At 50.6% G+C, this 23,982-nt stretch overlaps 1 protein-coding gene across 1 annotated transcript in view; it reads left to right on the top strand.

Annotated features, from left to right (window-relative positions):
• The first annotated feature begins 241 nt into the window (after positions 1 to 241).
• The window catches only part of PSMC2 (proteasome 26S subunit, ATPase 2), a 113,043-nt gene continuing 89,302 nt past the window's right edge, over positions 242 to 23,982 (top strand). Inside the window, exons 1-6 of the mRNA XM_075345186.1 lie at positions 242 to 405; positions 4,276 to 4,313; positions 7,640 to 7,721; positions 7,801 to 7,900; positions 14,443 to 14,574; positions 14,959 to 15,031. Coding sequence (XP_075201301.1) covers positions 336 to 405; positions 4,276 to 4,313; positions 7,640 to 7,721; positions 7,801 to 7,900; positions 14,443 to 14,574; positions 14,959 to 15,031 — 495 coding nt within the window. The 5' untranslated portion in view covers positions 242 to 335. The remainder of the gene's footprint in view (positions 406 to 4,275; positions 4,314 to 7,639; positions 7,722 to 7,800; positions 7,901 to 14,442; positions 14,575 to 14,958; positions 15,032 to 23,982) is intronic.

Here is a 23,982-nt window from a genome sequence, read left to right as displayed (position 1 = left end):
CCAGACAGGAGCGGGAGAGCTTCATATATTCTATGAGGCGGTCACGCTGTGCTCAGGAGACCCCGGGTGGAAGCCATGTTTCCTCGCCAGGTATCAATGTACAATGTATCCATCATGGCTGCTGTGTGACTGCATGAAGCCGTCCGTGCGCTAAACATCACACATTACACGCGCGCTCCCCCTTGTGGTCACGAGTGGTAACTGCGTCCGGTCACCAGAGGCTGCATCTGCGGCTATCGCCGGGACGTAGCTTCCGGTTCCGGTTGGGCACGGAAGTTGTCTGCAGTTTGCTGTGTAATCGTCTCCGTGCTGCCGTTGTTCCTGTCACCGCCACAATGCCGGATTACCTGGGGGCCGATCAGCGCAAGACCAAGGAGGAGGAGAAGGAGGACAAACCGATACGCGGTGAGCGGTGATAGTGCCATCCTCAGCCCAGGCCCCTGTTACACCGCGTTCTTCCCAACTTTCTCCCCGCAAAACGGGATTCGGACGTAAGCCCCGACTGGGCCACTGAACGTGGGGAAAGCACAGTGTGACTGGTGCCCTAGGGCTGCTCCCTGCTCTGTCTGCTGCAGCCCGTGTATGCGGTGCGGTCACCAGTGCATAAAGGGTGACCGCACCATACGCGGGCAGCATCCGTGTGTACATAGGTCCATGAAATCTCCATACGCGGGCAGCATCCGTGTGTACATAGGTCCATGAAATCTCCATACGCGGGCAGCATCCGTGTGTACATAGGTCCATGAAATCTCCACCATACGCGGGCAGCATCCGTGTGTACATAGGTCCATGAAATCTCCACCATATGCGGGCAGCATCCGTGTGTACATAGGTCCATGAAATCTCCACCATATGCGGGCAGCATCCGTGTGTACATAGGTCCATGAAATCTCCACCATACGCGGGCAGCATCCGTGTGTACATAGGTCCATGAAATCTCCACCATATGCGGGCAGCATCCGTGTGTACATAGGTCCATGAAATCTCCACCATACGCGGGCAGCATCCGTGTGTACATAGGTCCATGAAATCTCCACCATATGCGGGCAGCATCCGTGTGTACATAGGTCCATGAAATCTCCACCATACGCCGGCAGCATCCGTCTGTACATAGGTCCATGAAATCTCCACCATATGCGGGCAGCATCCGTGTGTACATAGGTCCATGAAATCTCCACCATACGCGGGCAGCATCCGTGTGTACATAGGTCCATGAAATCTCCACTATATGCGGGCAGCATCCGTGTGTACATAGGTCCATGAAATCTCCACCATACGCGGGCAGCATCCGTCTGTACATAGGTCCATGAAATCTCCACCATATGCGGGCAGCATCCGTGTGTACATAGGTCCATGAAATCTCCACCATACGCGGGCAGCATCCGTGTGTACATAGGTCCATGAAATCTCCACCATATGCGGGCAGCATCCGTGTGTACATAGGTCCATGAAATCTCCACCATACGCGGGCAGCATCCGTGTGTACATAGGTCCATGAAATCTCCACCATACGCGGGCAGCATCCGTCTGTACATAGGTCCATGAAATCTCCACCATACGCGGGCAGCATCCGTGTGTACATAGGTCCATGAAATCTCCACCATACGCGGGCAGCATCCGTGTGTACATAGGTCCATGAAATCTCCACCATACGCGGGCAGCATCCGTGTGTACATAGGTCCATGAAATCTCCACCATACGCGGGCAGCATCCGTGTGTACATAGGTCCATGAAATCTCCACCATACGCGGGCAGCATCCGTGTGTACATAGGTCCATGAAATCTCCATACGCGGGCAGCATCCGTGTGTACATAGGTCCATGAAATCTCCACCATACGCGGGCAGCATCCGTGTGTACATAGGTCCATGAAATCTCCACCATACGCGGGCAGCATCCGTGTGTACATAGGTCCATGAAATCTCCACCATACGCGGGCAGCATCCGTGTGTACATAGGTCCATGAAATCTCCACCATACGCGGGCAGCATCCGTGTGTACATAGGTCCATGAAATCTCCACCATACGCGGGCAGCATCCGTGTGTACATAGGTCCATGAAATCTCCACCATACGCGGGCAGCATCCGTGTGTACATAGGTCCATGAAATCTCCACCATACGCGGGCAGCATCCGTGTGTACATAGGTCCATGAAATCTCCACCATACGCGGGCAGCATCCGTGTGTACATAGGTCCATGAAATCTCCACCATACGCGGGCAGCATCCGTGTGTACATAGGTCCATGAAATCTCCACCATACGCGGGCAGCATCCGTGTGTACATAGGTCCATGAAATCTCCACCATACGCGGGCAGCATCCGTGTGTACATAGGTCCATGAAATCTCCACCATACGCGGGCAGCATCCGTGTGTACATAGGTCCATGAAATCTCCACCATACGCGGGCAGCATCCGTCTGTACATAGGTCCATGAAATCTCCACCATACGCGGGCAGCATCCGTCTGTACATAGGTCCATGAAATCTCCACCATACGCGGGCAGCATCCGTCTGTACATAGGTCCATGAAATCTCCACAATACGCGGGCAGCATCCGTCTGTACATAGGTCCATGAAATCTCCACAATACGCGGGCAGCATCCGTCTGTACATAGGTCCATGAAATCTCCACCATACGCGGGCAGCATCCGTGTGTACATAGGTCCATGAAATCTCCACCATACGCGGGCAGCATCCGTGTGTACATAGGTCCATGAAATCTCCACCATACGCGGGCAGCATCCGTGTGTACATAGGTCCATGAAATCTCCACCATACGCGGGCAGCATCCGTGTGTACATAGGTCCATGAAATCTCCACCATACGCGGGCAGCATCCGTGTGTACATAGGTACATGAAATCTCCACCATACGCGGGCAGCATCCGTCTGTACATAGGTCCATGAAATCTCCACCATACGCGGGCAGCATCCGTGTGTACATAGGTCCATGAAATCTCCACCATACGCGGGCAGCATCCGTGTGTACATAGGTCCATGAAATCTCCACCATACGCGGGCAGCATCCGTGTGTACATAGGTCCATGAAATCTCCACCATACGCGGGCAGCATCCGTGTGTACATAGGTCCATGAAATCTCCACCATACGCGGGCAGCATCCGTGTGTACATAGGTCCATGAAATCTCCACCATACGCGGGCAGCATCCGTGTGTACATAGGTCCATGAAATGTCCACCATACGCGGGCAGCATCCGTGTGTACATAGGTCCATGAAATGTCCACCATACGCGGGCAGCATCCGTGTGTACATAGGTCCATGAAATGTCCACCATACGCGGGCAGCATCCGTCTGTACATAGGTCCATGAAATGTCCACCATACGCGGGCAGCATCCGTCTGTACATAGGTCCATGAAATCTCCACCATACGCGGGCAGCATCCGTGTGCACATAGGTCCATGAAATCTCCACCATACGCGGGCAGCATCCGTGTGCACATAGGTCCATGAAATCTCCACCATACGCGGGCAGCATCCGTGTGCACATAGGTCCATGAAATCTCCACCATACGCGGGCAGCATCCGTGTGCACATAGGTCCATGAAATCTCCGCCATACGCGGGCAGCATCCGTGTGCACATAGGTCGATGAAATCTCCACCATACGCGGGCAGCATCCGTGTGCACATAGGTCCATGAAATCTCCGCCATACGCGGGCAGCATCCGTGTGCACATAGGTCGATGAAATCTCCGCCATACGCGGGCAGCATCCGTGTGCGCATAGGTCGATGATATCTCCGCCATACGCGGGCAGCATCCGTGTGCGCATAGGTCCATGAAATCTCCGCCATACGCGGGCAGCATCCGTGTGCGCATAGGTCGATGAAATCTCCGCCATACGCGGGCAGCATCCGTCTGTACATAGGTCCATGAAATCTCCACCATACGCGGGCAGCATCCGTGTGTAATCCGTGGCTGACATTGCAGTGGGTTGGAGAGTCCTTTTAATTTTTCATTAGTGATAGTCACGGACGGTAAAAAGTGACCAAATGCTGTGGGAACTCTGATCCAAAATACTGAAGATCAATGGTCCGTGTACGATAATCACGGGTGTGTGAACGAGACCTTATCGACATAAATCAGCAGGACGACAATACAGTGATCTTTTCGGACAATGTTGGACTCTGCACCATTATGTGGTGATTTTACTCTTCAGTCGGGTAACAGAATCCTCTATGATGATCCCTACTGGAGAATGACTTTTCTGGGAATATTTTAGCATGTGAGAGTATATACATTTGTTTCTTTTATTCCAGCTCTGGATGAAGGGGACATTGCGCTGTTGAAGACCTATGTAAGTAGATGAATCTGTATTGATAGCAGTTACGTCTGACAACTCGGTTACTCATTAGTTTCTGTTTGGATCCTATTCTCAGCACTGATGGAAAGCTGCTGTTATATCAGTAGTACATGGACTGTTCAATTCCACCAGAATGGATGATTTTAATGTCAGCAAAGCCCTAAAGAAGGATATGTGCAGGGGGTGTTTGTTTGTTGTTTTTTTTTTTACCCCTTAGATAACCGTAAACCTACACAAGTTTGTTGTCTACGAAATCTTACCGACCTGAGGCATCACACTGACATCAGTTTTACCATATAGTGAACACTGTGAATAAAATACTCCCAAAACAATCGTGCAATCGCACTTTGTTGCAATTTTTCCGCACTTGGATTTTTTCCCCCATTTTCCATTATGGTAAAATATGGTAAAACGAATAGTTTCGGTTAAAAGTACAACTTGTCCCGCTAAAAACAAGCCCTCATATGGCAAGATTAACGGAAAAGTAAAAACCTTAAAAAAAAAAAAAAAAAAAAAGTGTTATGGCTCTTGGAAGAAGGGGATAAAAAAAAAGAAAAACTGTAAATTGCTCAGGGGTGAAGGGGTTAAGGACTATTAGGCTATGTTCACACACTGCGTTTTTTACCTGCGTTTTGGGTCCGTTTTTGCTGCAGAAATTTCTTGAGAAATTCTTGTAACCTTTCTGCAGACATTCCCCAGCAAAACCTATGGCAAAAAAAATTAGCTGTGCGCACACTGCGTTTTTTTCTTAAGAAAATTCTTTCAGTAGATTTTCTTAAGAAAAAGAATGAGCATGTCACTTCTTTTCTGCAGCTAACTGCGTTTTTTGCCATAGATAATTGGCACAATAATGCAGGGAGCAACCAGCGGTAAAAACGCACCGAAAACGCACCGAAAACGCGGCAAAAACGCAGGTGCGTTTTTGGTGCGTTTTTTAACGCAGGTGCACTAATCCTTCACTCTTAAGAAATTTCTTAAGAAATTTTTTAAGAAAAATCATTTTTCTAGTGTGAACATAGCCTTAGATGTCGTATAGGTTGAAGCACTTTAGGATTGACCATACGTTAATTGCAGGAGTCTAGTGTTGCTGCTTGTCGTGCTCCTCAGACTTATGGCCGGTGATATCGCACATCTAGATCTAAGCATTTCAATATCCGACAATTAGGATTATGCTGTGTAAGGTAAATTGTAAAAACATGTCAACGAAATATTGGATTTCTTGAATGAAGCCGAATAAATATTAGATAAATGTTGCCTGCAACCAATGATTTAAAGGCTATGGACACTTTTTAACAAGAACAACATTTTTTTACATGCATTAGTAATTAACTTTAGTCTCATCAATTGTTATTTTCGTCCTAATTTAGTATGTAATGATGTGTACGTGCATCAAAATACTGACCGATAGCCATCTTCTCTTGTTCCTAGTGCTGACTAGCCAGTTCACATGGGTTTGTATGTGGACTGGAAGCAGCTTTCTCAACTTAAGTCTATGGAGCCTCTTTCTGCATCTCATAGACTTAGACCTGATTAACACACCCGTGTATCAAGATCCAAGTACTGCCCTCAAGTATCCTGACCTGAACTTGACAACCTTATATATGTCTGAGGCTGTCAATTTGTTTGCCATACATGTGAATTAGGCCTAAAAGTGAATCCATTAACTATCTTGGCTGACCTATGGCTATCACCTGTAGGTGCTGATGGCCTATAGTTGCCTTGTTGGGTACTTAGGATGTTATTATCCCGTTCTCCCTGCCATGTTTGACTTTTAGGGTATGTGCGCACGTTGCTTTTTACCTGCTTTTTACCTGCTTTTTTGCTGCTTTTTCTTCTGCGCTGTTTAATGCCAAAATGGATGTGTTCTTCTATTCAAGCAAAGTCTATGGGAATTTGGGTTTCTTGTTCACACTATGTTGTTCAAAATGCTGCCTTTTTGTGGCAGAACTTTGGTCAAAAACTCAGCTTTGCAGTGCAAAACCCAAATGGCAAAAACAATTGACATGTTGCTTCTTTGAAAAGCTGAGTTTTTGACCAAAGTTCTGCCACAAAAAGGCAGCATTTTGAACAACATAGTGTGAACAAGAAACCCAAATTCCCATAGACTTTGCTTGAATAGAAGAACACATCCATTTTGGCATTAAACAGCGCAGAAGAAAAAGCAGCAAAAAAGCAGGTAAAAAGCAGGTAAAAAGCAACGTGCGCACATACCCTAAAATGGGATTACGAGTATAAATGTTTTCAAAGTTGTGTAAGAAATACACCCATGGAGTACTATATTCACAATAATTCAAACATTTGTCTTTGTAGGTTTTGATACTCAATGTAAAAATATCATCATGATGGTGTATAGTTAATAGAGGACTCCTTAAGGGAGAAAATCCCCATGTGTCGAATGGCAGCATGTAAAGAAAGAGTTAATTTAAATATGTATATTCCAAAATAAGAGTGCATCTATTGAATATAAAAATGTATCTCTATGCACATAATCTCATATGATCAAATCCAGATCAGGACTAAACCTAGAAAGCACATGGTGACAATTATAGGCTAGCGCTATCACAGGTATGGCACATAAGTACACAGCAGACCACGGTGGCTCAGTGGTTAGCACTACAGTCTTGCAATGCTGTAGTCCTGGGTTCAAATCCCACCAAGGACAACATCTACAAGGAGTTTGTATGTTCTCCCCGTGTTTGCTGGGTGTCCTGTTTCTCCGGTTTCCTCCCACACTCCAAAGACATACAGATAGAGACTCTAGATTGTGAGCCCCAATGGGGACAGTGTTGCCAATGTATGCACTGTGGAATTAATAGCGCTATATAAATGAATAAATATTATTACTATATTATCAGATCTTGTATGCTAATAGCTTACCCATAGCAGTAGGCTGCCTAGTTTGCTATCTTGATGATATTTTTACATTGTCTTTGTATGCTTTGATACTCAATAAATGCTTGAGTTATTGTGAATATGGTACGCCATGTCTGTATTTCTCACACAACTTTGAGAATATTGATGAAAAGACGTTTATTCTAATTATTTCTCCTCAATATTGAAAGGGAATCACTTAGATTAAATAGTAAATAATCAGTGTATATTTGCTCCCTTTTGTGAAGTCTGTGGTTTTTTGTATACTGAGTATAAATGTTTCTAGTCGTAACTGCCGGAGCATTTGGTGGCTCGCCTGTCAGCGGTGTCTTTTGCCAGGACCAGACTATGGGCTTACAAATTCTAAGCTTTAGCTTATTTCAGACTACTATGTAAAATTTAATCTTTTGCAATAATTGAAAAAAATCACAAGTATTGTGTTGTCATAGGGGCAAAGCACATACTCTCGGCAAATCAAACAAGTGGAAGATGACATACAGCAACTTCTTAAGAAAATCAATGAGCTCACAGGTACGTCATATTCTGTTTAGTCTGAAGTGATTTGGAAAATGTCTAGGTAACTGATTTCTCACATGTTCATTTCCAATAGGTATTAAGGAGTCTGATACCGGACTTGCTCCTCCAGCCTTGTGGGATTTGGCCGCTGACAAACAGACCCTCCAGAGTGAGCAGCCGCTCCAGGTGGCCAGGTACCAGCCCCCCTTACTTTATAATTTGTAGGGATGTGCTTGTTGGTCTTACCACAAGCAAGGCCTGGACAAACTTCTCTAGGGCCGGGCTTAGTCTGCCATTGGGTAAATGCTAATCAGGCCTTATACATCACATAAGGGGTTCATTATAATAGAACACCTCCATGATACCTGCCAACCTTGCACGTGTCCCTTTTAGGTATGTGTAGGTGCAAGGTCATTGATGGCACTCGCCTTCTGTTGTGGAAGTAACCAATATTTGAGAAACTGCCTCCCCTTTTAGAAGTATGGGCACAATAACCTTACATAGTAAGATGTTAGAGAGAATGCACTACATGTATCCCGTATTTTCAGCTGCACTATATTAGGCTGCTTTCACAAATCCCTTTTTTTTTTTTGCTGCCGCTTGTGTTTTTTCTCGCATAGACTTGCATTAGCGCCATATTGTGCCACATGGCCTTGCAATGCGTCCAGTTTTTGCCGGATGCGGCATATTAAGCCCATGCGGCGGCCGGATGGAAGGTTGCCTGGCACGTTTTTTTGTGTGGCAAAAAAACCGCATCGCACCGGATCCAGCGCGATTCACATTGCAAGCCTATGGACGCCGGATACGGCGTCATGCGGCAAAAACCGCATCCGGCCGCTGGATGCGGTTTTTTGTACTGCGCATGCTCAGTATCAAGCCGCATCCGTCAAACTGGACGGGCCGCATGAAAAACCTTATGCAACGGATCCGTTTTTTCTCTAGTCCCTTCCACGACAGCATAGGAGGTTGTCTCTCCACGCCCTAATTGGGACAGGAAGTTCAAGAGGTTTAAAAGGACCCTCCCACCTCCCACAGCCAGTGTCTTTCCTGTCCCCATGGGGCATGGAGAGGTTTTTGTTTTTCTCCTATGCTGTGGTGGCCGGCGAACTACAGTATAATTTTTTTTTTTTTTTTTTGGATCATCTATCCCCTGTACCTGAAGCCGGACAGCATCGGTCGGGCCTCACCGCTCCTCCCTTGCTGTTCCCTCACGCTGTGGGGGACCACTGCTCCAGCCTTCCGGATCCTCCTGAGGGGTGATGCAGGCTGTTGAGCTCCCCGGCCGGCGTCCTCCCTGAGCCGCCGGCCGCTTCCCGCATGCACGCTGCCGGAGCGATCCGGAAGTGCTCCCGGAGGCGGGACTTCCGGTCTTGCGGACTTCCGGTCGAGCGCTTCCGGTTTTGCGGAGGCAGCGTGGAGGCACGCCGACGGTGACACGGCCTGCCCAGGACCGGATGCGGGAGGCGGGGAACATGCACCGTCACTGGGGGGGCAGGCCCTTTTGCAAAGGGCTGCCACGAAGACATCAGATCATGGTAAGCAACCGTGCTCCCTGTCATGTCTTCCGCTGCAGCAGCCTCTGCAGAACCCAGTGTGCCCCCTGCTACTGTGAGTATGGAGGGGAATGGTCCCTCGGACATAGGTCTTATCAGGTGATTTATGGCTATATGGTCTGTGTTTTCTAGGAGGACAAGGCCACCAAGAAAACTGACAGAAATGAAAAGTCAGAGAAGCCAGAGAAGTCAGAAAAAGCTGACAAGTCCGATAAGCCTGATAGACCTGACAGAATGGAAAAAATTAAGAAATGTCCTATCTGTATAAAGAAGCTCCCTGCAGTATGGGATAAAAAGCTTTGCCAGCAATGTACGGACCAGATTATTAGGGCCGAACAACCATCTCTGATAGATGAGTTGCGGTCCATGATGAAACAGGAGATTAGGGCCTCACTAGCTTCCCTCCCTGTTCCTGGTCCTGGCCCTGCTCCTGGCCCTGCTCCTGGCCCTGCTCCTGGACCCTCTCCTCCAAAAAAGAGGAGACTCCAGTCGACCCCTTCTGATCAGGAGGACGCTGATTCCACCTCGGAGGGTCCTGATGAAGGATTTCCATCTGGGGGGTCTGAACAGTCCTTTCTATTTCACTCAGAAGAGTTGGGGGATCTTATTGAGGCAGTTCGGAGCACTATGGGTTTAGAGGAAGTGCAGTCTCTTCCTTCAATCCAGGACGAAATGTTTGCTGGCCTGAAGTCAGTCAAACAGTTGGGATTCCCAGTTCATGCCAATGTTTTGGATATTGTCTCTCAGGAATGGGAATGTCCTGAGAGGCGGGTACGGAGTGACCTTAGACGCCGGTTTCCTCTGGAACCTTCGGGACTACATTGGGAGGTCCCAAGAGTGGACGTTCAGGTGGCTAGGGTAGCTAAGCAAACGGCTCTTCCCTTTGAGGATACTTCCCAACTGAAGGATCAGATGGATAGGAAGGTAGAGGGCCTGATGAAGCGGTCCTGGGAGGCATCGTCTTCCTCTATTCAAGCCAACATTGCCTCCACCTGCGTATCCAGGTCCCTAATTAGGTGGTTAGACCAGTTGGAGGCTCATATTTCCCAAGGGACCCCTAGGGAGGAATTACTGGAATCCCTTCCCTTGCTTAGGAAGGCTACCTGTTTTCTGGCAGATACCTCGGTGGAATCTGTCCGCCTGGCAGCCAGGACCTCGGTGCTTTCTAACTCTGCCCGACGTGCCCTCTGGCTTAAGGCCTGGAGGGGAGACTCCACCTCCAAAATGAGGCTTTGTTCCCTTCCGTTTAAAGGGGATTTAGTGTTTGGGCCTGCCCTGGATGATATCCTGGACAAGGCGACTGATCGTAAGGCCTTGCCCGATCCTAGACCTACCAGGAAGCGGTCCTTTCGTCCCTCGATGCCTCAGGCCTCCCAGCCCAGAGGGAAAGGGAAGGCAGGCAGGTGGAGCTATCCCAAAGGTAGAGGGAGAAACATCCTCATCCCTCCACATCAGCAACGTCCTCAGCAGGACAAACAGTGACTCGGCCCGGGTGGGGGGAAGACTCTCAGCGTTTCTTACCCAGTGGCAGTCCATAACCTCTTGCCAATGGGTTCTGAAGATCTTCTCGGACGGTCTTCTCATAGAATTCCTTCCCCCCCCTCTTCCGGGTCTCCGAGTCACTGCGCTGGCGTCTCCGGGTTCACAGGCTCTGTTGTACACAAAGATTATAGAGCTAGTGCACTGGGGGGTCGTTTCCCCAGTCCCGAGTCAGGAAGAAGGGGTAGGACACTACTCCCGTCTCTTCCTGGTCAAGAAGCCATCCGGCGACGTCCGTATAATTATCAATTTAAAAAGTCTAAACCGTCAGGTCAGGTACCGGCGGTTCAAGATGGAGTCGGTAAAATCAGCTATTCCCCTGATAGGTCTACACCACCAGATGGCCTCTATCGATCTGAAAGATGCCTACTTCCATGTACCCGTCCATCCGGGACACAGACAATACCTCAGGTTTGCGGTGCTTCACGGAGAGGAAGTGCTTCATTTCCAATTCAATGTACTTCCCTTCGGGATCTCCTCAGCTCCAAGGATCTTTTCCAAGATCATGGCAGAGGTGGTCGCCTTCATAAGATTGCAGGGTATCTGTCTGGTTCCGTATCTGGACGACTTTCTTCTCATGGCTCCGTCTGCTCCAACCCTCCGGAGCCATGTGGAAAGGTCTTTGGGAATCCTTCGGTCTCTGGGATGGATTCCCAATCTCAAAAAATCACAGTTATCCCCCTCCTCCACTCGGCAGTTTCTCGGAGTGCTGCTGGACTCCGACAGACAGGCATCCTTTCTCCCAGAGGGCCACAGGATGGCTCTGTTAGCCAAAATATCAAAGCTTCGCAGGCAGGCTCGCCCGACGCTTCGAGCGGCTATGTCAGCCCTGGGTTCCATGACATCCTGCATTCCTTCAGTCAGGTGGGCTCAGGCCCATTCTCGGTGTCTCCAGGATCATATCCTGGCACATTGGGACAGACTCCCGTCATCCCTAAACCGAAGGTTTCGCCTCTCGGGGTCCGTCTCCTCATCCCTTCTCTGGTGGCTGAGTCCCGCCAACCTGCAGGTGGGGGTTGCCTGGACTCAGAAACCCCTGGTTACACTGACCACAGATGCCAGCCTACGAGGATGGGGGGCAATGGTGGCAAATTCCCCATTTCAAGGGGTCTGGAGTCCTTACGTCAGCTCCCAATCCTCCAACTACCGGGAGCTCAGGGCAGTCAGGGAAGCCCTCCTTGCGGCTCAGGACCTCGTCCGGGACTCTCACGTCCTGGTATATTCAGACAATGTCACAACAGTGGCACATCTTCGACATCAGGGCAGTACACGCTCAGGCGCCCTGAAGTCGGTATCCTCCCGAATCTTTCAATGGGCAGAACAATCTCTGCTCTCCCTTTCTGCGGTCCATCTGAAGGGCTCCCTCAATCTTCAGGCGGATTTCCTGAGTCGTTGGGATGTTCATCCGGGGGAATGGAGCCTGGATCAGGCGGTGTTCTGCTCTCTAGTGGCAAGGTGGGGTGCACCAGAGGTGGACCTCTTTGCCTCGACAGGGAACCCTGAACCCAAGGGACGAGGCGTTAGGGGTAGACGCTTTCTGCCACAGTTGGTCCTTTCGCCTCGCTTACGCGTTCCCCCCTCTTCCTCTTCTCGCACGGGCCCTGAGGAAGATCAGAGACGAGGGGGTCCCAACTATACTGGTAGCCCCTCTGTGGCCCCGGAGGAGTTGGTACAGCCTGGTCCTGACGCTAGGAATCGACGGCCCAGTCCTCTTAGGTTCAGACCCCAGCCTACTGTCACAGGGTCCGATTTTCCATCCGGCTCCCCAGAAACTCAACTTGGCTGCCTGGCTTCTGAGGCCCGGGCACTGAAGGCCCAAGGGCTTTCTGACAAAGTTGTGGCTACGCTACAGAAGAACCGTAAACCTGTGACTAATAGTATATACAACAAAATCTGGAAGAGATTTTCCTCCTGGTGTGGTTCTCGGCCTCCTGACCCTCTTCGGCCTAATATTGCGCAGATTCTGGACTTTCTCCAGAGTGGTTTAGACTTAGGTCTTCGGCCTAGCACCCTGAAAGTTCAGGTGTCAGCACTCAGTGCAGTCTTTGACATGGCTCTGGCAGATCATCGTTGGATCCGTCGGTTCTTTGTGTCCGCTAGTAGACTCTGTCCACGTCAGAGGGTCCTGACGCCTCGCTGGGATCTCAATGTGGTCCTTACAGGACTATCTCAGTCTCCGTTTGAACCTCTGTGCTCTTGTAACATTCGTTCCCTTTCTCACAAGACTGCTTTTCTTGTGGCTATTACATCTGCTCGCAGAGTCGGCGAACTTCAGGCTTTGTCCGTTAGGGAACCTTACCTGACCATCAGAGATGACAGCATTGTGTTTCAGCTGGACCCTTCCTTCCTTCCCAAGGTGGTTTCGGATTTTCACCGTTCTCAGTCCATCGTCCTGCCTTCCTTCTGTCAGAATTTTCGGACTCCGGGTGAGGAAGTGTTTCATTCTTTGGATGTCCGTCGGATAGTGTTGCACTACCTGGAGGTTACTGCTTCTTGGCGCCTTGATTCTAACCTGTTCATCCAGCCCTTTGGCCGCAATAAGGGCAAGAAGGTGGCTAAGAGTACCGTCGCCAACTGGATTGTGCGGGCAATTAGAGATGCCTACCTCGCTCAGCATCTCTCTCCACCTACTGGATTCACGGCGCACTCCACCAGGGCTACCTCTGCCTCCTGGGCCGAACGGGCAGGGGCTTCCCCTGAGCAGATCTGCAAGGCAGCTACGTGGTCTTCGCTCCATACGTTCACGAAGCATTATCGGTTGGATCTGGATTCCAACAGGGATTTGGCCTTTGGCAGGAGGGTCCTGCAGGCTGTGGTCCCCCCCTAGGTATCAATTCTTTGGTATTCCTCCTATGCTGTCGTGGAAGGGACTAGAGAAATAAGAATTATTCTTACCGATAATTCGCTTTCTAGGACCTTCCACGACAGCAGGTAATTCCCTCCCCTATATATTCATTTACTCCTGAATGTGTAGTACTTCTCATATGCTATGGATTCTTTGTAAGACACTGGCTGTGGGAGGTGGGAGGGTCCTTTTAAACCTCTTGAACTTCCTGTCCCAATTAGGGCGTGGAGAGACAACCTCCTATGCTGTCGTGGAAGGTCCTAGAAAGCGAATTATCGGTAAGAATAATTCTTATTTTCGCCACATCCGTTGCATATGTTTTTGAGCCGGATTGTGCCGCTCAGCACAAACTGGATGTGTGAAAGCAGCCTTACCCTCATGTGATTTTTACACATTCTCAGACTAGACAGTTTAAAAATGTGCCGTGTGCATCAGTGGCTGGAAGGAAGATTTGGGTCAACTACAGCCACTTTGGTCTAGCTTTATACCTCCTATACCCATTTTGGTACACTTTTGGTGTAAGCCTCAAACCTTGTCCACATTTTGATTGAGACATAAAAAGTGTTAGGACAAAGTAAATATATAGCAAGAAAGCTTAGCTTATTTTGGAGGAGGGCAGAACATTAAACTAGAAGTCTACTTTTTCCGTAAGTTAATGTGTCTTGCTGCTACAGGATGGCATCTATCTAACCCGTTACACTGTATTTTTATTTCATTTGTAGTTTTATTGTATTTATTGTATTGTAATCTTACCTTCCAAGCTAATACAACTTGTAATTGCTTGTTTTTCCTTTTTCAGATGCACAAAAATAATAAATGCCGACTCGGAGGACCCTAAATATATAATTAACGTGAAGCAGTTTGCAAAGTTTGTGGTAGACTTGAGTGACCAGGTTGCTCCTACAGACATAGAGGAAGGGATGAGAGTTGGGTATGTTTGTTTTTTGTTATTTATTGAGCATTTAAAGCTTTTTGTTTTCAAAGTATTTAGCGCATTAAAAAAGGTGCATTTCCTGTTCCAGCACAGTAGAAATGTATTTATGTAAGCTGTTCTTTTTATGGTTTTTTTTTTGCTTTTTTTAATCACATCGTCCACAATAGCATCAACCCCCCCCCCCCTCCCCCAGAATAAAAGCAGAAGTCTGGGCAGAGAGGATCAAATTGTCCTGCTCTGTCTGATTTAGTCTGAATTCCCATGAAGCCATAGAGTAAAAAGACACCTGAAGGAAAGGCCAAAATGCTGTGTGTTAGTCGTTGGGTCTGAACAGCAAATTGTTACTCAATTCTTATCTGATGCATTGTTCTCTTTGTACAGAGTGGACAGAAACAAGTACCAAATCCATATCCCATTGCCTCCAAAAATTGATCCCACTGTGACTATGATGCAGGTAAATTTTCATGGGTTAAATATGATACAGCTAGGCTGAGCTCAGCTTCTGGACGTTTTATTTCTTCGGCGCTCCATTGGGAGACCCAGACGATTGGGTGTATAGCTACTGCCTCCGGAGGCCACACAAAGCATTACACTAAAAAGTGTAAGGCCCCTCCCCTTCTGGCTATACACCCCCCGTGGGATCACGGGCTGCTCAGTTTTCAAGCTTTGTGCGAAGGAGGTCAGACATCCACGCATAGCTCCACTGTTTTTAGTCAGCAGCAGCTGCTGACTATGTCGGTTGGAAGAAAAGTGGGCCCATATGGGGCCCCCAGCATGCTCCCTTCTCACCCCACTTTTGTCGGGTGTTTGTTAAGGTTGAGGTACCCATTGCGGGTACGGAGGCTGGAGCCAACATGCTGCTTTCCTTCCCCATCCCCCCTGAGGGCTCTGGTGAAGTGGGATCTTACAGGTCTCCAGGCACTGAGACCGGGCTCCATCCACAGACCCAGAGAACCTGCTGGATATGGAGCTGAGTATCGTCAGGGACAGGGCCCTGCTACATTAAGGTACTCTGTGTCCCCGGGCAAGCGCGCACACACACACACCAACATTGCTGGGAGTGTTAGTGCGCCGGGGGCAACAGCGCGGAGCGCTCGTGCTATTATTCACTGCAGCTTAGCTGAGTGAATTTATGTATTGGGAACTGCCGCGCCGGCCGCTGCTGGGTGTTTTTTGCACTGTGGCGCGGCTGGGACTTGTGGTGCGCCGGGGACTTCCGCGCTGGCCGTGCACAAGGACGGCCGCGCTTATTACTCGAGTCCCCGGCTTTGCGGCCTAGTTTTCGCTTCGTTCCCGCCCCCAGCCCTGCCAGTCAGGAGAGGGGCGGGACGCTGTACAGAAAGTCAGCGCCGAGAGCTGGAGTCTGCTTTGCATTCTCCAGCCCCCTTCACTGGACACAGTGGGACGCCAGTTTCCCGCTCTTGTCTGGGGCACGCCCACGGCCCGCCCCTCTTCTCAGGACGCCGGCAGCCATTCCTGCACGCAGTCCGAGCTGGGGAACGGAGACAAGCTCTGGGCAACCAGTCACAGGGCTCTGGCGACCACACACCCGCGTTATAGGCGGGCGGTAAGCAGCACCTTAAGTGCTGACCCCACTAAATACCGAAGTGTCCATTTATATTTTATGCTTGTATGCTATACACTGCACTGTAGGTCGCTATTTTTGGCTATATGCCCTCCTAGATGGCGAGATAACAGCAGCAAAAAAGCAACGGTGCTAAGGCACAGGCTTTCTATGCTGCTTGTATTGCATGTGCTGAAGTGTTCATTTGTACTTATGCTTGTATGCTATACATTGCACTGTACGGTCGCTGCTCTTGGCTATATTCTCCTAGATGGCTGGACAACAGCAGCAAAAAAGCAAGGGTGCCAAGGCACAAGCTTTATAGGCTGCTTGTATTGCATGTGCTGAAGTGTTCATTTGTACTTATGCTTGTATGTTATACATTGCACTGTACGGTCGCTACTCTTGGCTATATTCTCCTAGATGGCTGGACAACAGCAGCAAAAAAGCAAGGGTGCCAAGGCACAGGCTTTCTATGCTGCTTGTATTGCATGTGCTGAAGTGTTCATTTGTACTTATGCTTGTATGCTATACATTGCACTGTACGGTCGCTATTCTTGGCTATATTCTCCTAGATGGCTAGAATACAGCAGCAAAAAAGCAACACAGGCTTTCTATGCTGCTTTTACTGCATGTGAGTTCCACTGACCCCCATTGTGTGCAATGCTCCCCTGTAGCACTTGGTCAGCCGGGGTCTCTACTAGAGGTGGCCAAAGGAACCACCTGTGAACCCTGTCCAGGGACAGGGACGGAGTTGCAGTTTCGGCTGATAGATTGTCATGGGATAGAGACTTTGCAGTCCAGACAGGCCATGGGCAATCTTGATCAATGCTCCCTGGCCACCCTCATTTGGAACATAATCAGTGCTCCGGGGGGGTCCCAGGCATTCCAGGGTAAAGGCTCTGACACGGACGACAGTTCCAGACAGCCTAAGCTAGCTCGCTGGCTGCGGCTCTCTGCTTCATCACTGGTCTGGGTCCCAGCAGGAGGACTCTCTGTATGATGAGGCAGACGTAGCTGATCAGGGCTTTGATCCTGACACCGCTCTCAATCCGGATACACCGGATGGTGACGCCATAGTGAATGATCTTATAGCGTCCATCAATGGAATGTTGGATATTTCTCCTCAGCTCCCCCAGTGGAGGAGTCAGCTTCACAGCAGGAGAAATCCCTTTTCAGTATCTCATGCGTATATTGAGTACTTTTCTGGCCACGCTGACTTCAGAGAAGCAGTTCAGAAACACCACGCTTACCAGATAAGCGTTTCTCCAAACGTATTAAGGATACACGTTATCCCTTTCCCCCCCAATCTCCAGGCTTGCGGCTAGATCCATAGTTGCAGTGGAGATGGGACTTCACTTAAAGATGCCATTGACAGACAGATGGACCTCTGGTTGAAATCTGTCTGTGAAGCTATCAGCGTGTCGGTTGCTCCGGCATTCGCAGCCGTATGGGCACTCTAAGCTATTTCAGCTGGTCTTGCGCAGCTGGTCTTGAGCACATGTACATCTGTGCCGCAGGTGGTGTCCTTAACCTCGCAATGTCTGCATTGCGACTTACCCTATTAATGCTGTCCTGGAGGGACAGTCGAGGTTTCGGTCCTTCCCAGGCTCGGGCAGGTCCCAATTGTCCTCGTCCAAAAGGGCTCAAAAGGCTCAGAGGGGCTCAGATTCCGGCCGGGCTCAATCACGCCCAAGGAAGGCAGCCGGAGGAACCGCTACCAAGGCGGTCTCCTCATGACTTTCAGCTCTCTCTCTCCGCATCCGCGGTTGGTGGCAGACTTTCCCGCTTGGCGACATTTAGCTGCCACAGGTCACAGACCGGTGGGTGAGAGACATTGTGTCTCACGTGTACAGGATTGAGTTCTGTTCTCGTCCTCCGGCTCGATTCTTCAGCACTTTCCCACCCCACCCCGAGCCGATGCTCTTCTGCAGGCAGAAGGAGTGGTAATCCCTGTTCCTCTTCAGGAACAAGACACGGTTTTTCCTCCAATCTGATTGGGGTGCCAAAAAAGGATGGCTCTTCCGTTCCGTTCTGGACCTAAAACTGCTCACCAAGCACGTGAAGGCCAGGCGGTTCCGGATGAAACCTTCCGCTCCGTCATTGCCTCAATGTCTCAAGGAGATTTCCTAGCATCAATAGACATCAGGATGCTTATCTCCACGTGCCGATTGCTCCAGAGCACCAGCGTTTGCCACGTTTCGTTATTGAAGACGAGCATCTTCAGTTCGTAGCCCTGCCCTTCGGTCTGGCGACAGCCCTACGGGTTTTCACCAAGTTCAGAGCAGCAGTGGGAGCAGTCCTGCACTCTCAGGGTCACTCTGTGATCCATACTGGGACGATCCACTTGTCAAGGCACCCTCTCAAGAGGCATGCCAACACAGCCTGAACGTGGCGCTGGAGACTCTCCAGAGTTTCGGGTGGATCATCAACTTTTCAAGGTTAAATCGGGCACCGACCCAATCGCTGACATATCTGGGCATGGAGTTTCACACTCCCTCAGCGATAGTGAAGCTTCCGCTGGACAAGCAGCGTTCACTACAGACGGGGGTGCAGTCTCTCCTTCAAGGCCAGTCACACCCCTTAAGACGCCTCATGCAGAGGCAGTCACTTTCGCGCAGTTTCATCTGCGTCCACTTCAATGGGACATGCTTTGCCAATGGGTTGGGGAGTCGACGTCCCTAGACAGGAACGTCTCCCTTCTCAGACGGTCAAGGACTCTCTTCAGAGGAGTCCATCCTTCAGATCAATGTTCTGGAAATCTGGGCAGTGTATCTTGCCCTGCAAGCCTTCCAGCAGTGGCTGGAAGGAAAACAGATCCGAATTCAGTCGGACAATTCCACAGCGGTGGCATACATCACCCACCAAGGCGGAACACGCATCGCCAAGCCTACCAGGCAATCCGGCGGATTCTGATGTGGGTGGAAGACAGAGCATCCACCACATCCGCAGTTCACATCCCGGGCGTAGAAAATTGGGAAGCAGACTTCCTCAGTCGCCAGGGCATGGACGCAGGGGAATGGCCTCTGCACCCAGAAGGGTGTCAGGAAATCTGTAGCCGCTGGGGGATGCCGGACGTCGACCTAATGGCGTCTCGGCACAACAACAAGGTCCCGATTTTCATGGCGCGGTCTCACGAGCAAAGAGCTCTGGCGGCAGGCGCCTTAGTTCAGGATTGGTCGCAGTTCCAGCTACCCTATGTGTTTCCACCTCTGGCACTGTTGCCCAGAGTGCTACGCAAGCTCAGCTCCGATTGCCGCCGCGCCATCCTCGTCGTCCCAGACTGGCCGAGGAGGTCGTGGTACCCGGATCTGTGGCATCTCACGGTCGGCCAACCGTGGGCACTCTCAGACCGGCCAGACTTACTGTCCCAAGAGCCGTTTTTTCCACTGAATTCTACGGCCCTGAACCTGACTGTGTGGCCATCGAGTCCGAGATCCTAGCGTCTTCAGGATTATCTCAAGACGTCATTGCCACCATGAGAAGGGCTGGGAAGCCGACGTCTGCCAAGATCTACCACAGGACGTGGAAGTTATTCTTATCTTGGTGCTCTGCTCAGGGAGTGTCTCCCTGGCCATTTGCATTGTCTCCTTTTTCCTCCCTTCCTGCAATCTGGTTTGGGAAAAGGTTTGTCGCTCGGCTCCCTTAAAGGACAAGTCGCAGCGCTGTCGGTATTCTTTCAGAAGCGCCTAGTACGACTTCCTCAGGTACGCACGTTCCTGCAGGGGGGTTATCACATTGTCCCTCCGTACAAGAGGCCGTTAGACCCATGGGATCTGAACAGGGTATTAATTGCTCTCCAGGAGCCGCCCTTCGAGCCTCTGAGGGATGTTTCACTTTCTCGACTTTCACAGAAAGTGGCCTTTCTGGTAGCGGTCACGTCTCTTCGGAGAGTGTCCGAACTAGCAGCGCGGTCATCCAAAGCTCCCTTCCTGGTGTTCACCAAGACAAGGTAGTGCTGCGCCCGATCCCAGAGTTTCTCCCTAAGGTGGTATCCCCTTTTCATCACAATCAGGATATCTCCTTACCTTCCTTTTATCTTTATCCATTTCATCGATATGTAATGGCTTTGCATTATTGGATCTGGTGTAGAGCACCCAGAATCTACATTTCCCGCACGGCGTCCCTGCGCCGCTCGGATGCACTCTTTGTCCTTGTCACTGGTCAGCGCAAGGGGTCGCAGGCTGCAAAATCCACCCTGGCTTGATGGATCAAGGAACCAATCCTTGAAGCCTACCGTTCTACTGGGCTTTCGGTTCCATCAGGGCTGAAGGCCCATTCTACCAGAGCCGTGGGTGCGTCCTGGGCATTACGGCACCAGGCTACGGCTCAGCAGGTGTGCCAGGCGGCTACCTGGTCGAGTCTCCACACCTGCACCAAGCATTTTCAGGTGCATGCCTACGCTTAGGCGGATGCCAGCCTAAGTAGATGAGTCCTGCAGGCGGCGGTTGCCTCCATGTAGGGAAGGGCTGTTTTTACAGTCCAAACTTGAGGTATTCATTTACCCACCCAGGGACTGCTTTTGGACGTCCCAATCGTCTGGGTCTCCCAATGGAGCGCCGAAGAAGAAGGGAATTTCTTCAGCGCTCTATTGGGAGACCCAGACGATTGGGGTATAGCTACTGCCTCCGGAGGCCACACAAAGCACTACACTAAAAAGTGCAAGGCCCCTCCCCTTCTGGCTATACCCCCCCGTGGTATCACGGGTTCTCCAGTTTTCAAGCTTTGTGCGAAGGAGGTCAGACATCCATGCATAGCTCCACAGATTTTAGTCAGCAGTAGCTGCTGACTATTTCGGATGGAAGAAAAGAGGGCCCATATAGGGCCCCCAGCATGCTCCCTTCTCACCCGTTGATGGTGTTGTAAGGTTGAGGTACCTATTGCTGGTACGGAGGCTGGAGCCCACATGCTGCTTTCCTTCCACATCCCCCTGAGGGGCTCTGAGGAAGTGGGATCCTGCCGGCCTCAAAGCTCTGACGCCGGGCTCCATCCACAGACCCATTTGAACCTGCTGGATACGGAGCTGGAGTACCGTTCAGGGACATGGCCCTGCACCATTACAGGTACTCTGTGTCCCCGTACACACAGGCACAGCACACTCCAGACTTGCTGGGTGTGCTAGTGCGCCGGGGACAGTAAAGGGTTACAGTCACTGCAGCTTTGCTGAGTGACTTTGTGTATTGGGAACTACCGCGCCGGACGCTCCGGGAGCGGCGGCGCGGCTGGGACTTGTAGTTCGCCGGGGACTGGGCGCCGACCGCGCTTTTACGGCGGCGGCGCTTATAAATCCAGTCCCCGGCTTCTGCGGCCTAGTGCCGCTTCGTTCCCGCCCCCTCCCTGTCACTCAGGGAAGGGGACAGACGCTGAGCAACCAGCAGCGCCGAGGGCTGGAGCCTTATTTACATGCTCCAGCCCTCTCACTGCACACTGTCGGACGCCGGATTCCCGCTCTGACTTGGGGCACGCCCACGGCCCGCCCCTCCTCACACGAGCTGGGGAAGACGCCGGCAGCCATTACTGCAGTCCGAGCACGGACTTTCGGCAACCAGGCAGGACGGTGGCGACCATACACCCGCTTATAGGCGGGCGGTAAGCGGCACACATAGTGCTGACCCCAATATATACTGCAGTGTGTACATGTGTATTTTAACTGCATAGGTCGCTATATGCCCGCTTGGAGAGCGACACATCAGCAGCAGGAAAGCAGGTGTGCTAAGGCACAGGCTTTCTATGCTGCTTGTATTGCACGTACTGAAGTGTTCATTTGTATTTATGCTTGTATGCTATACACTGCACTGTACAGTCGCTAGTCTTAGCTATATTCTCCTGGAATGGCTAGACTACAGCAGCAGAAAACCAAGGGTGCTGGGGCACAGGTTTTTTTCTATGCTGCTTGTATTGCATGGGCTGCAGTGTGCATTTGTACTTGTGCTTGTATGCTATACATTGCACTGTATGGTCACTCTTCTGGGCTATATTCCCCTAGATGACTAGTCTACAGCAGCAGAAGAGCAGAGGTGCCAGGGCACAGGCTTCTATGCTGCTTGTATTGCTTGTGCTGCAGTGTTCATTTGTACTTTATGCTTGTATGCTATACATTGCACTGTACGGTCACCAATCTTGGCTATATACTTCTAGATGGCTAGTCGGCAGCGGCAAAAAAGCAACACAGATTTTCAGTGCTGTTTTTTACTACATGGGATGCTGTTCATGACACCGTCCCATTGTGTGCATGCTCCCCTGTAGCACTTCGTCTGCCGGGGTCTCTAGCACTTCGTCTGCCGGGGTCTCTACTAGTCGTGGCCAAAGAAACCACCTGTCATCCCTGTCCAAGGACAGGGACGGAGTTGCAGTTTCGACAGATATATTGTCATAAGATAGAGACTTGCAGTCCAGACAGGCCATGGGCAATCTTCCTGACCAACCTCATTTGGAACGGGGGGTCCCAGGAGGACTCTCTGTATGATAAGGCAGCTCTCCAGGACTTTGATCCTGACATCGCTATCAATCCGGATACACCGGATGGTAACGCCATACGGAATGATCCTATAGCGTCCATCAATGGAAGGTTGGATCTTTCTCCCTCAGCTCCCCCAGTGGAGGAGTCAGCTTCACAGCAGGAGAAGTCCCTTTTCAGTATCTCAAACGGATATTGAGTATTTTTCTGGCCACGCTGACTTCAGAGAAGCAGTCCAGAAACACCACGCTTACCAGATAAGCGTCTTCTCCAAACGTTTTTTTAAGATACACGTTATCCCTTTTCCCCTGACGTGGTCAAGCGCTGGACCCAGGGTCCAAAGGTGGATTCTCCAATCTCCAGGCTTGCGTCTAGAGCCATAGTTGCACTGGAGATGGGGCTTCACTTAAAGATGCCATTCACAGACAGATGGACTCTGGTTGAAATCTGTCTAGGAGGCTATCGGCGTGTCGGTTGCTCCGGCATTCACAGCCGTATAGGCAACCTAACCTTTTCAGCTGTTCTTGCGCAGCTGGCCTTGAGCACATGTACATCTGTACCGCAGAGGCGTCCGTAACTCCGCAATGTCTGCACTGCGACTTACCCTATTAATGCTGTCCTAAAAGTACAGTCGAGGTTTCGGTCCTTCCCAAGCTCGGGCAGGTCCCAATTGTCCTCGTGCAAAAGGGCTACAAAACCTCAGACGGGCTCAGATTCCGGCCGGGCTCAATCACGCCCAAGGAAGGCAGCCGGAGGAACCGCTACCAAGGCGGTCTCCTCATGACTCTCAGCTCTCTCTCTCTCTCCGCATCCGCGGTTGATGGCAGACTCCCCCGCCTTTGGCGACATTTAGCTGCCACAGGTCACAGACCGGTGGGTGACGGACATTGTGCTCACGTGCACAGGACAGTGTTCTGTTCTCGTCCTCCGACTCCATTCTTCAGAACGGCCCCACCTCCCCACCGAGCAGATGCCCTGCTGCAGGCGGTGGACGCTCTAAGAGCAGAAGGAGTGGTGATCCCTGTCCCCCCTCAGGAACGAGGGCGAGGATTTGTACTCCAATCTCTTTGTGGCTCCAAAAAAGGACGGCTCCTTCCGTCCTGTTCTGGACCTAAAACTGCTCAATAAGCATGCGAACGCCAGGCGGTTCCGGATGGAATCCCTCCGATCCGTCATTACCTCAATGTCTCGAGGAGACTTCCTTGCCTCAACAGACATCAAAGATGCCTATCTCCACGTGCCAATTGCTACGGAGCACCAACGTTTTCTACGTTTTGTGATAGGAGACGACCATCTTCAGTTCGTAGCTCTGCCATTCGGTCTGGCGACAGCCCCACGGGTGTTCACCAAGGTCATGGCAGCAGTGGTAGCAGTCTTGCACTCT

The sequence above is a fragment of the Anomaloglossus baeobatrachus genome, chromosome 4 (assembly GCF_048569485.1).
Source record: "Anomaloglossus baeobatrachus isolate aAnoBae1 chromosome 4, aAnoBae1.hap1, whole genome shotgun sequence".
Taxonomy (NCBI): domain Eukaryota; kingdom Metazoa; phylum Chordata; class Amphibia; order Anura; family Aromobatidae; genus Anomaloglossus; species Anomaloglossus baeobatrachus.
This window is presented reverse-complemented; position numbering and strand designations above follow the sequence as displayed.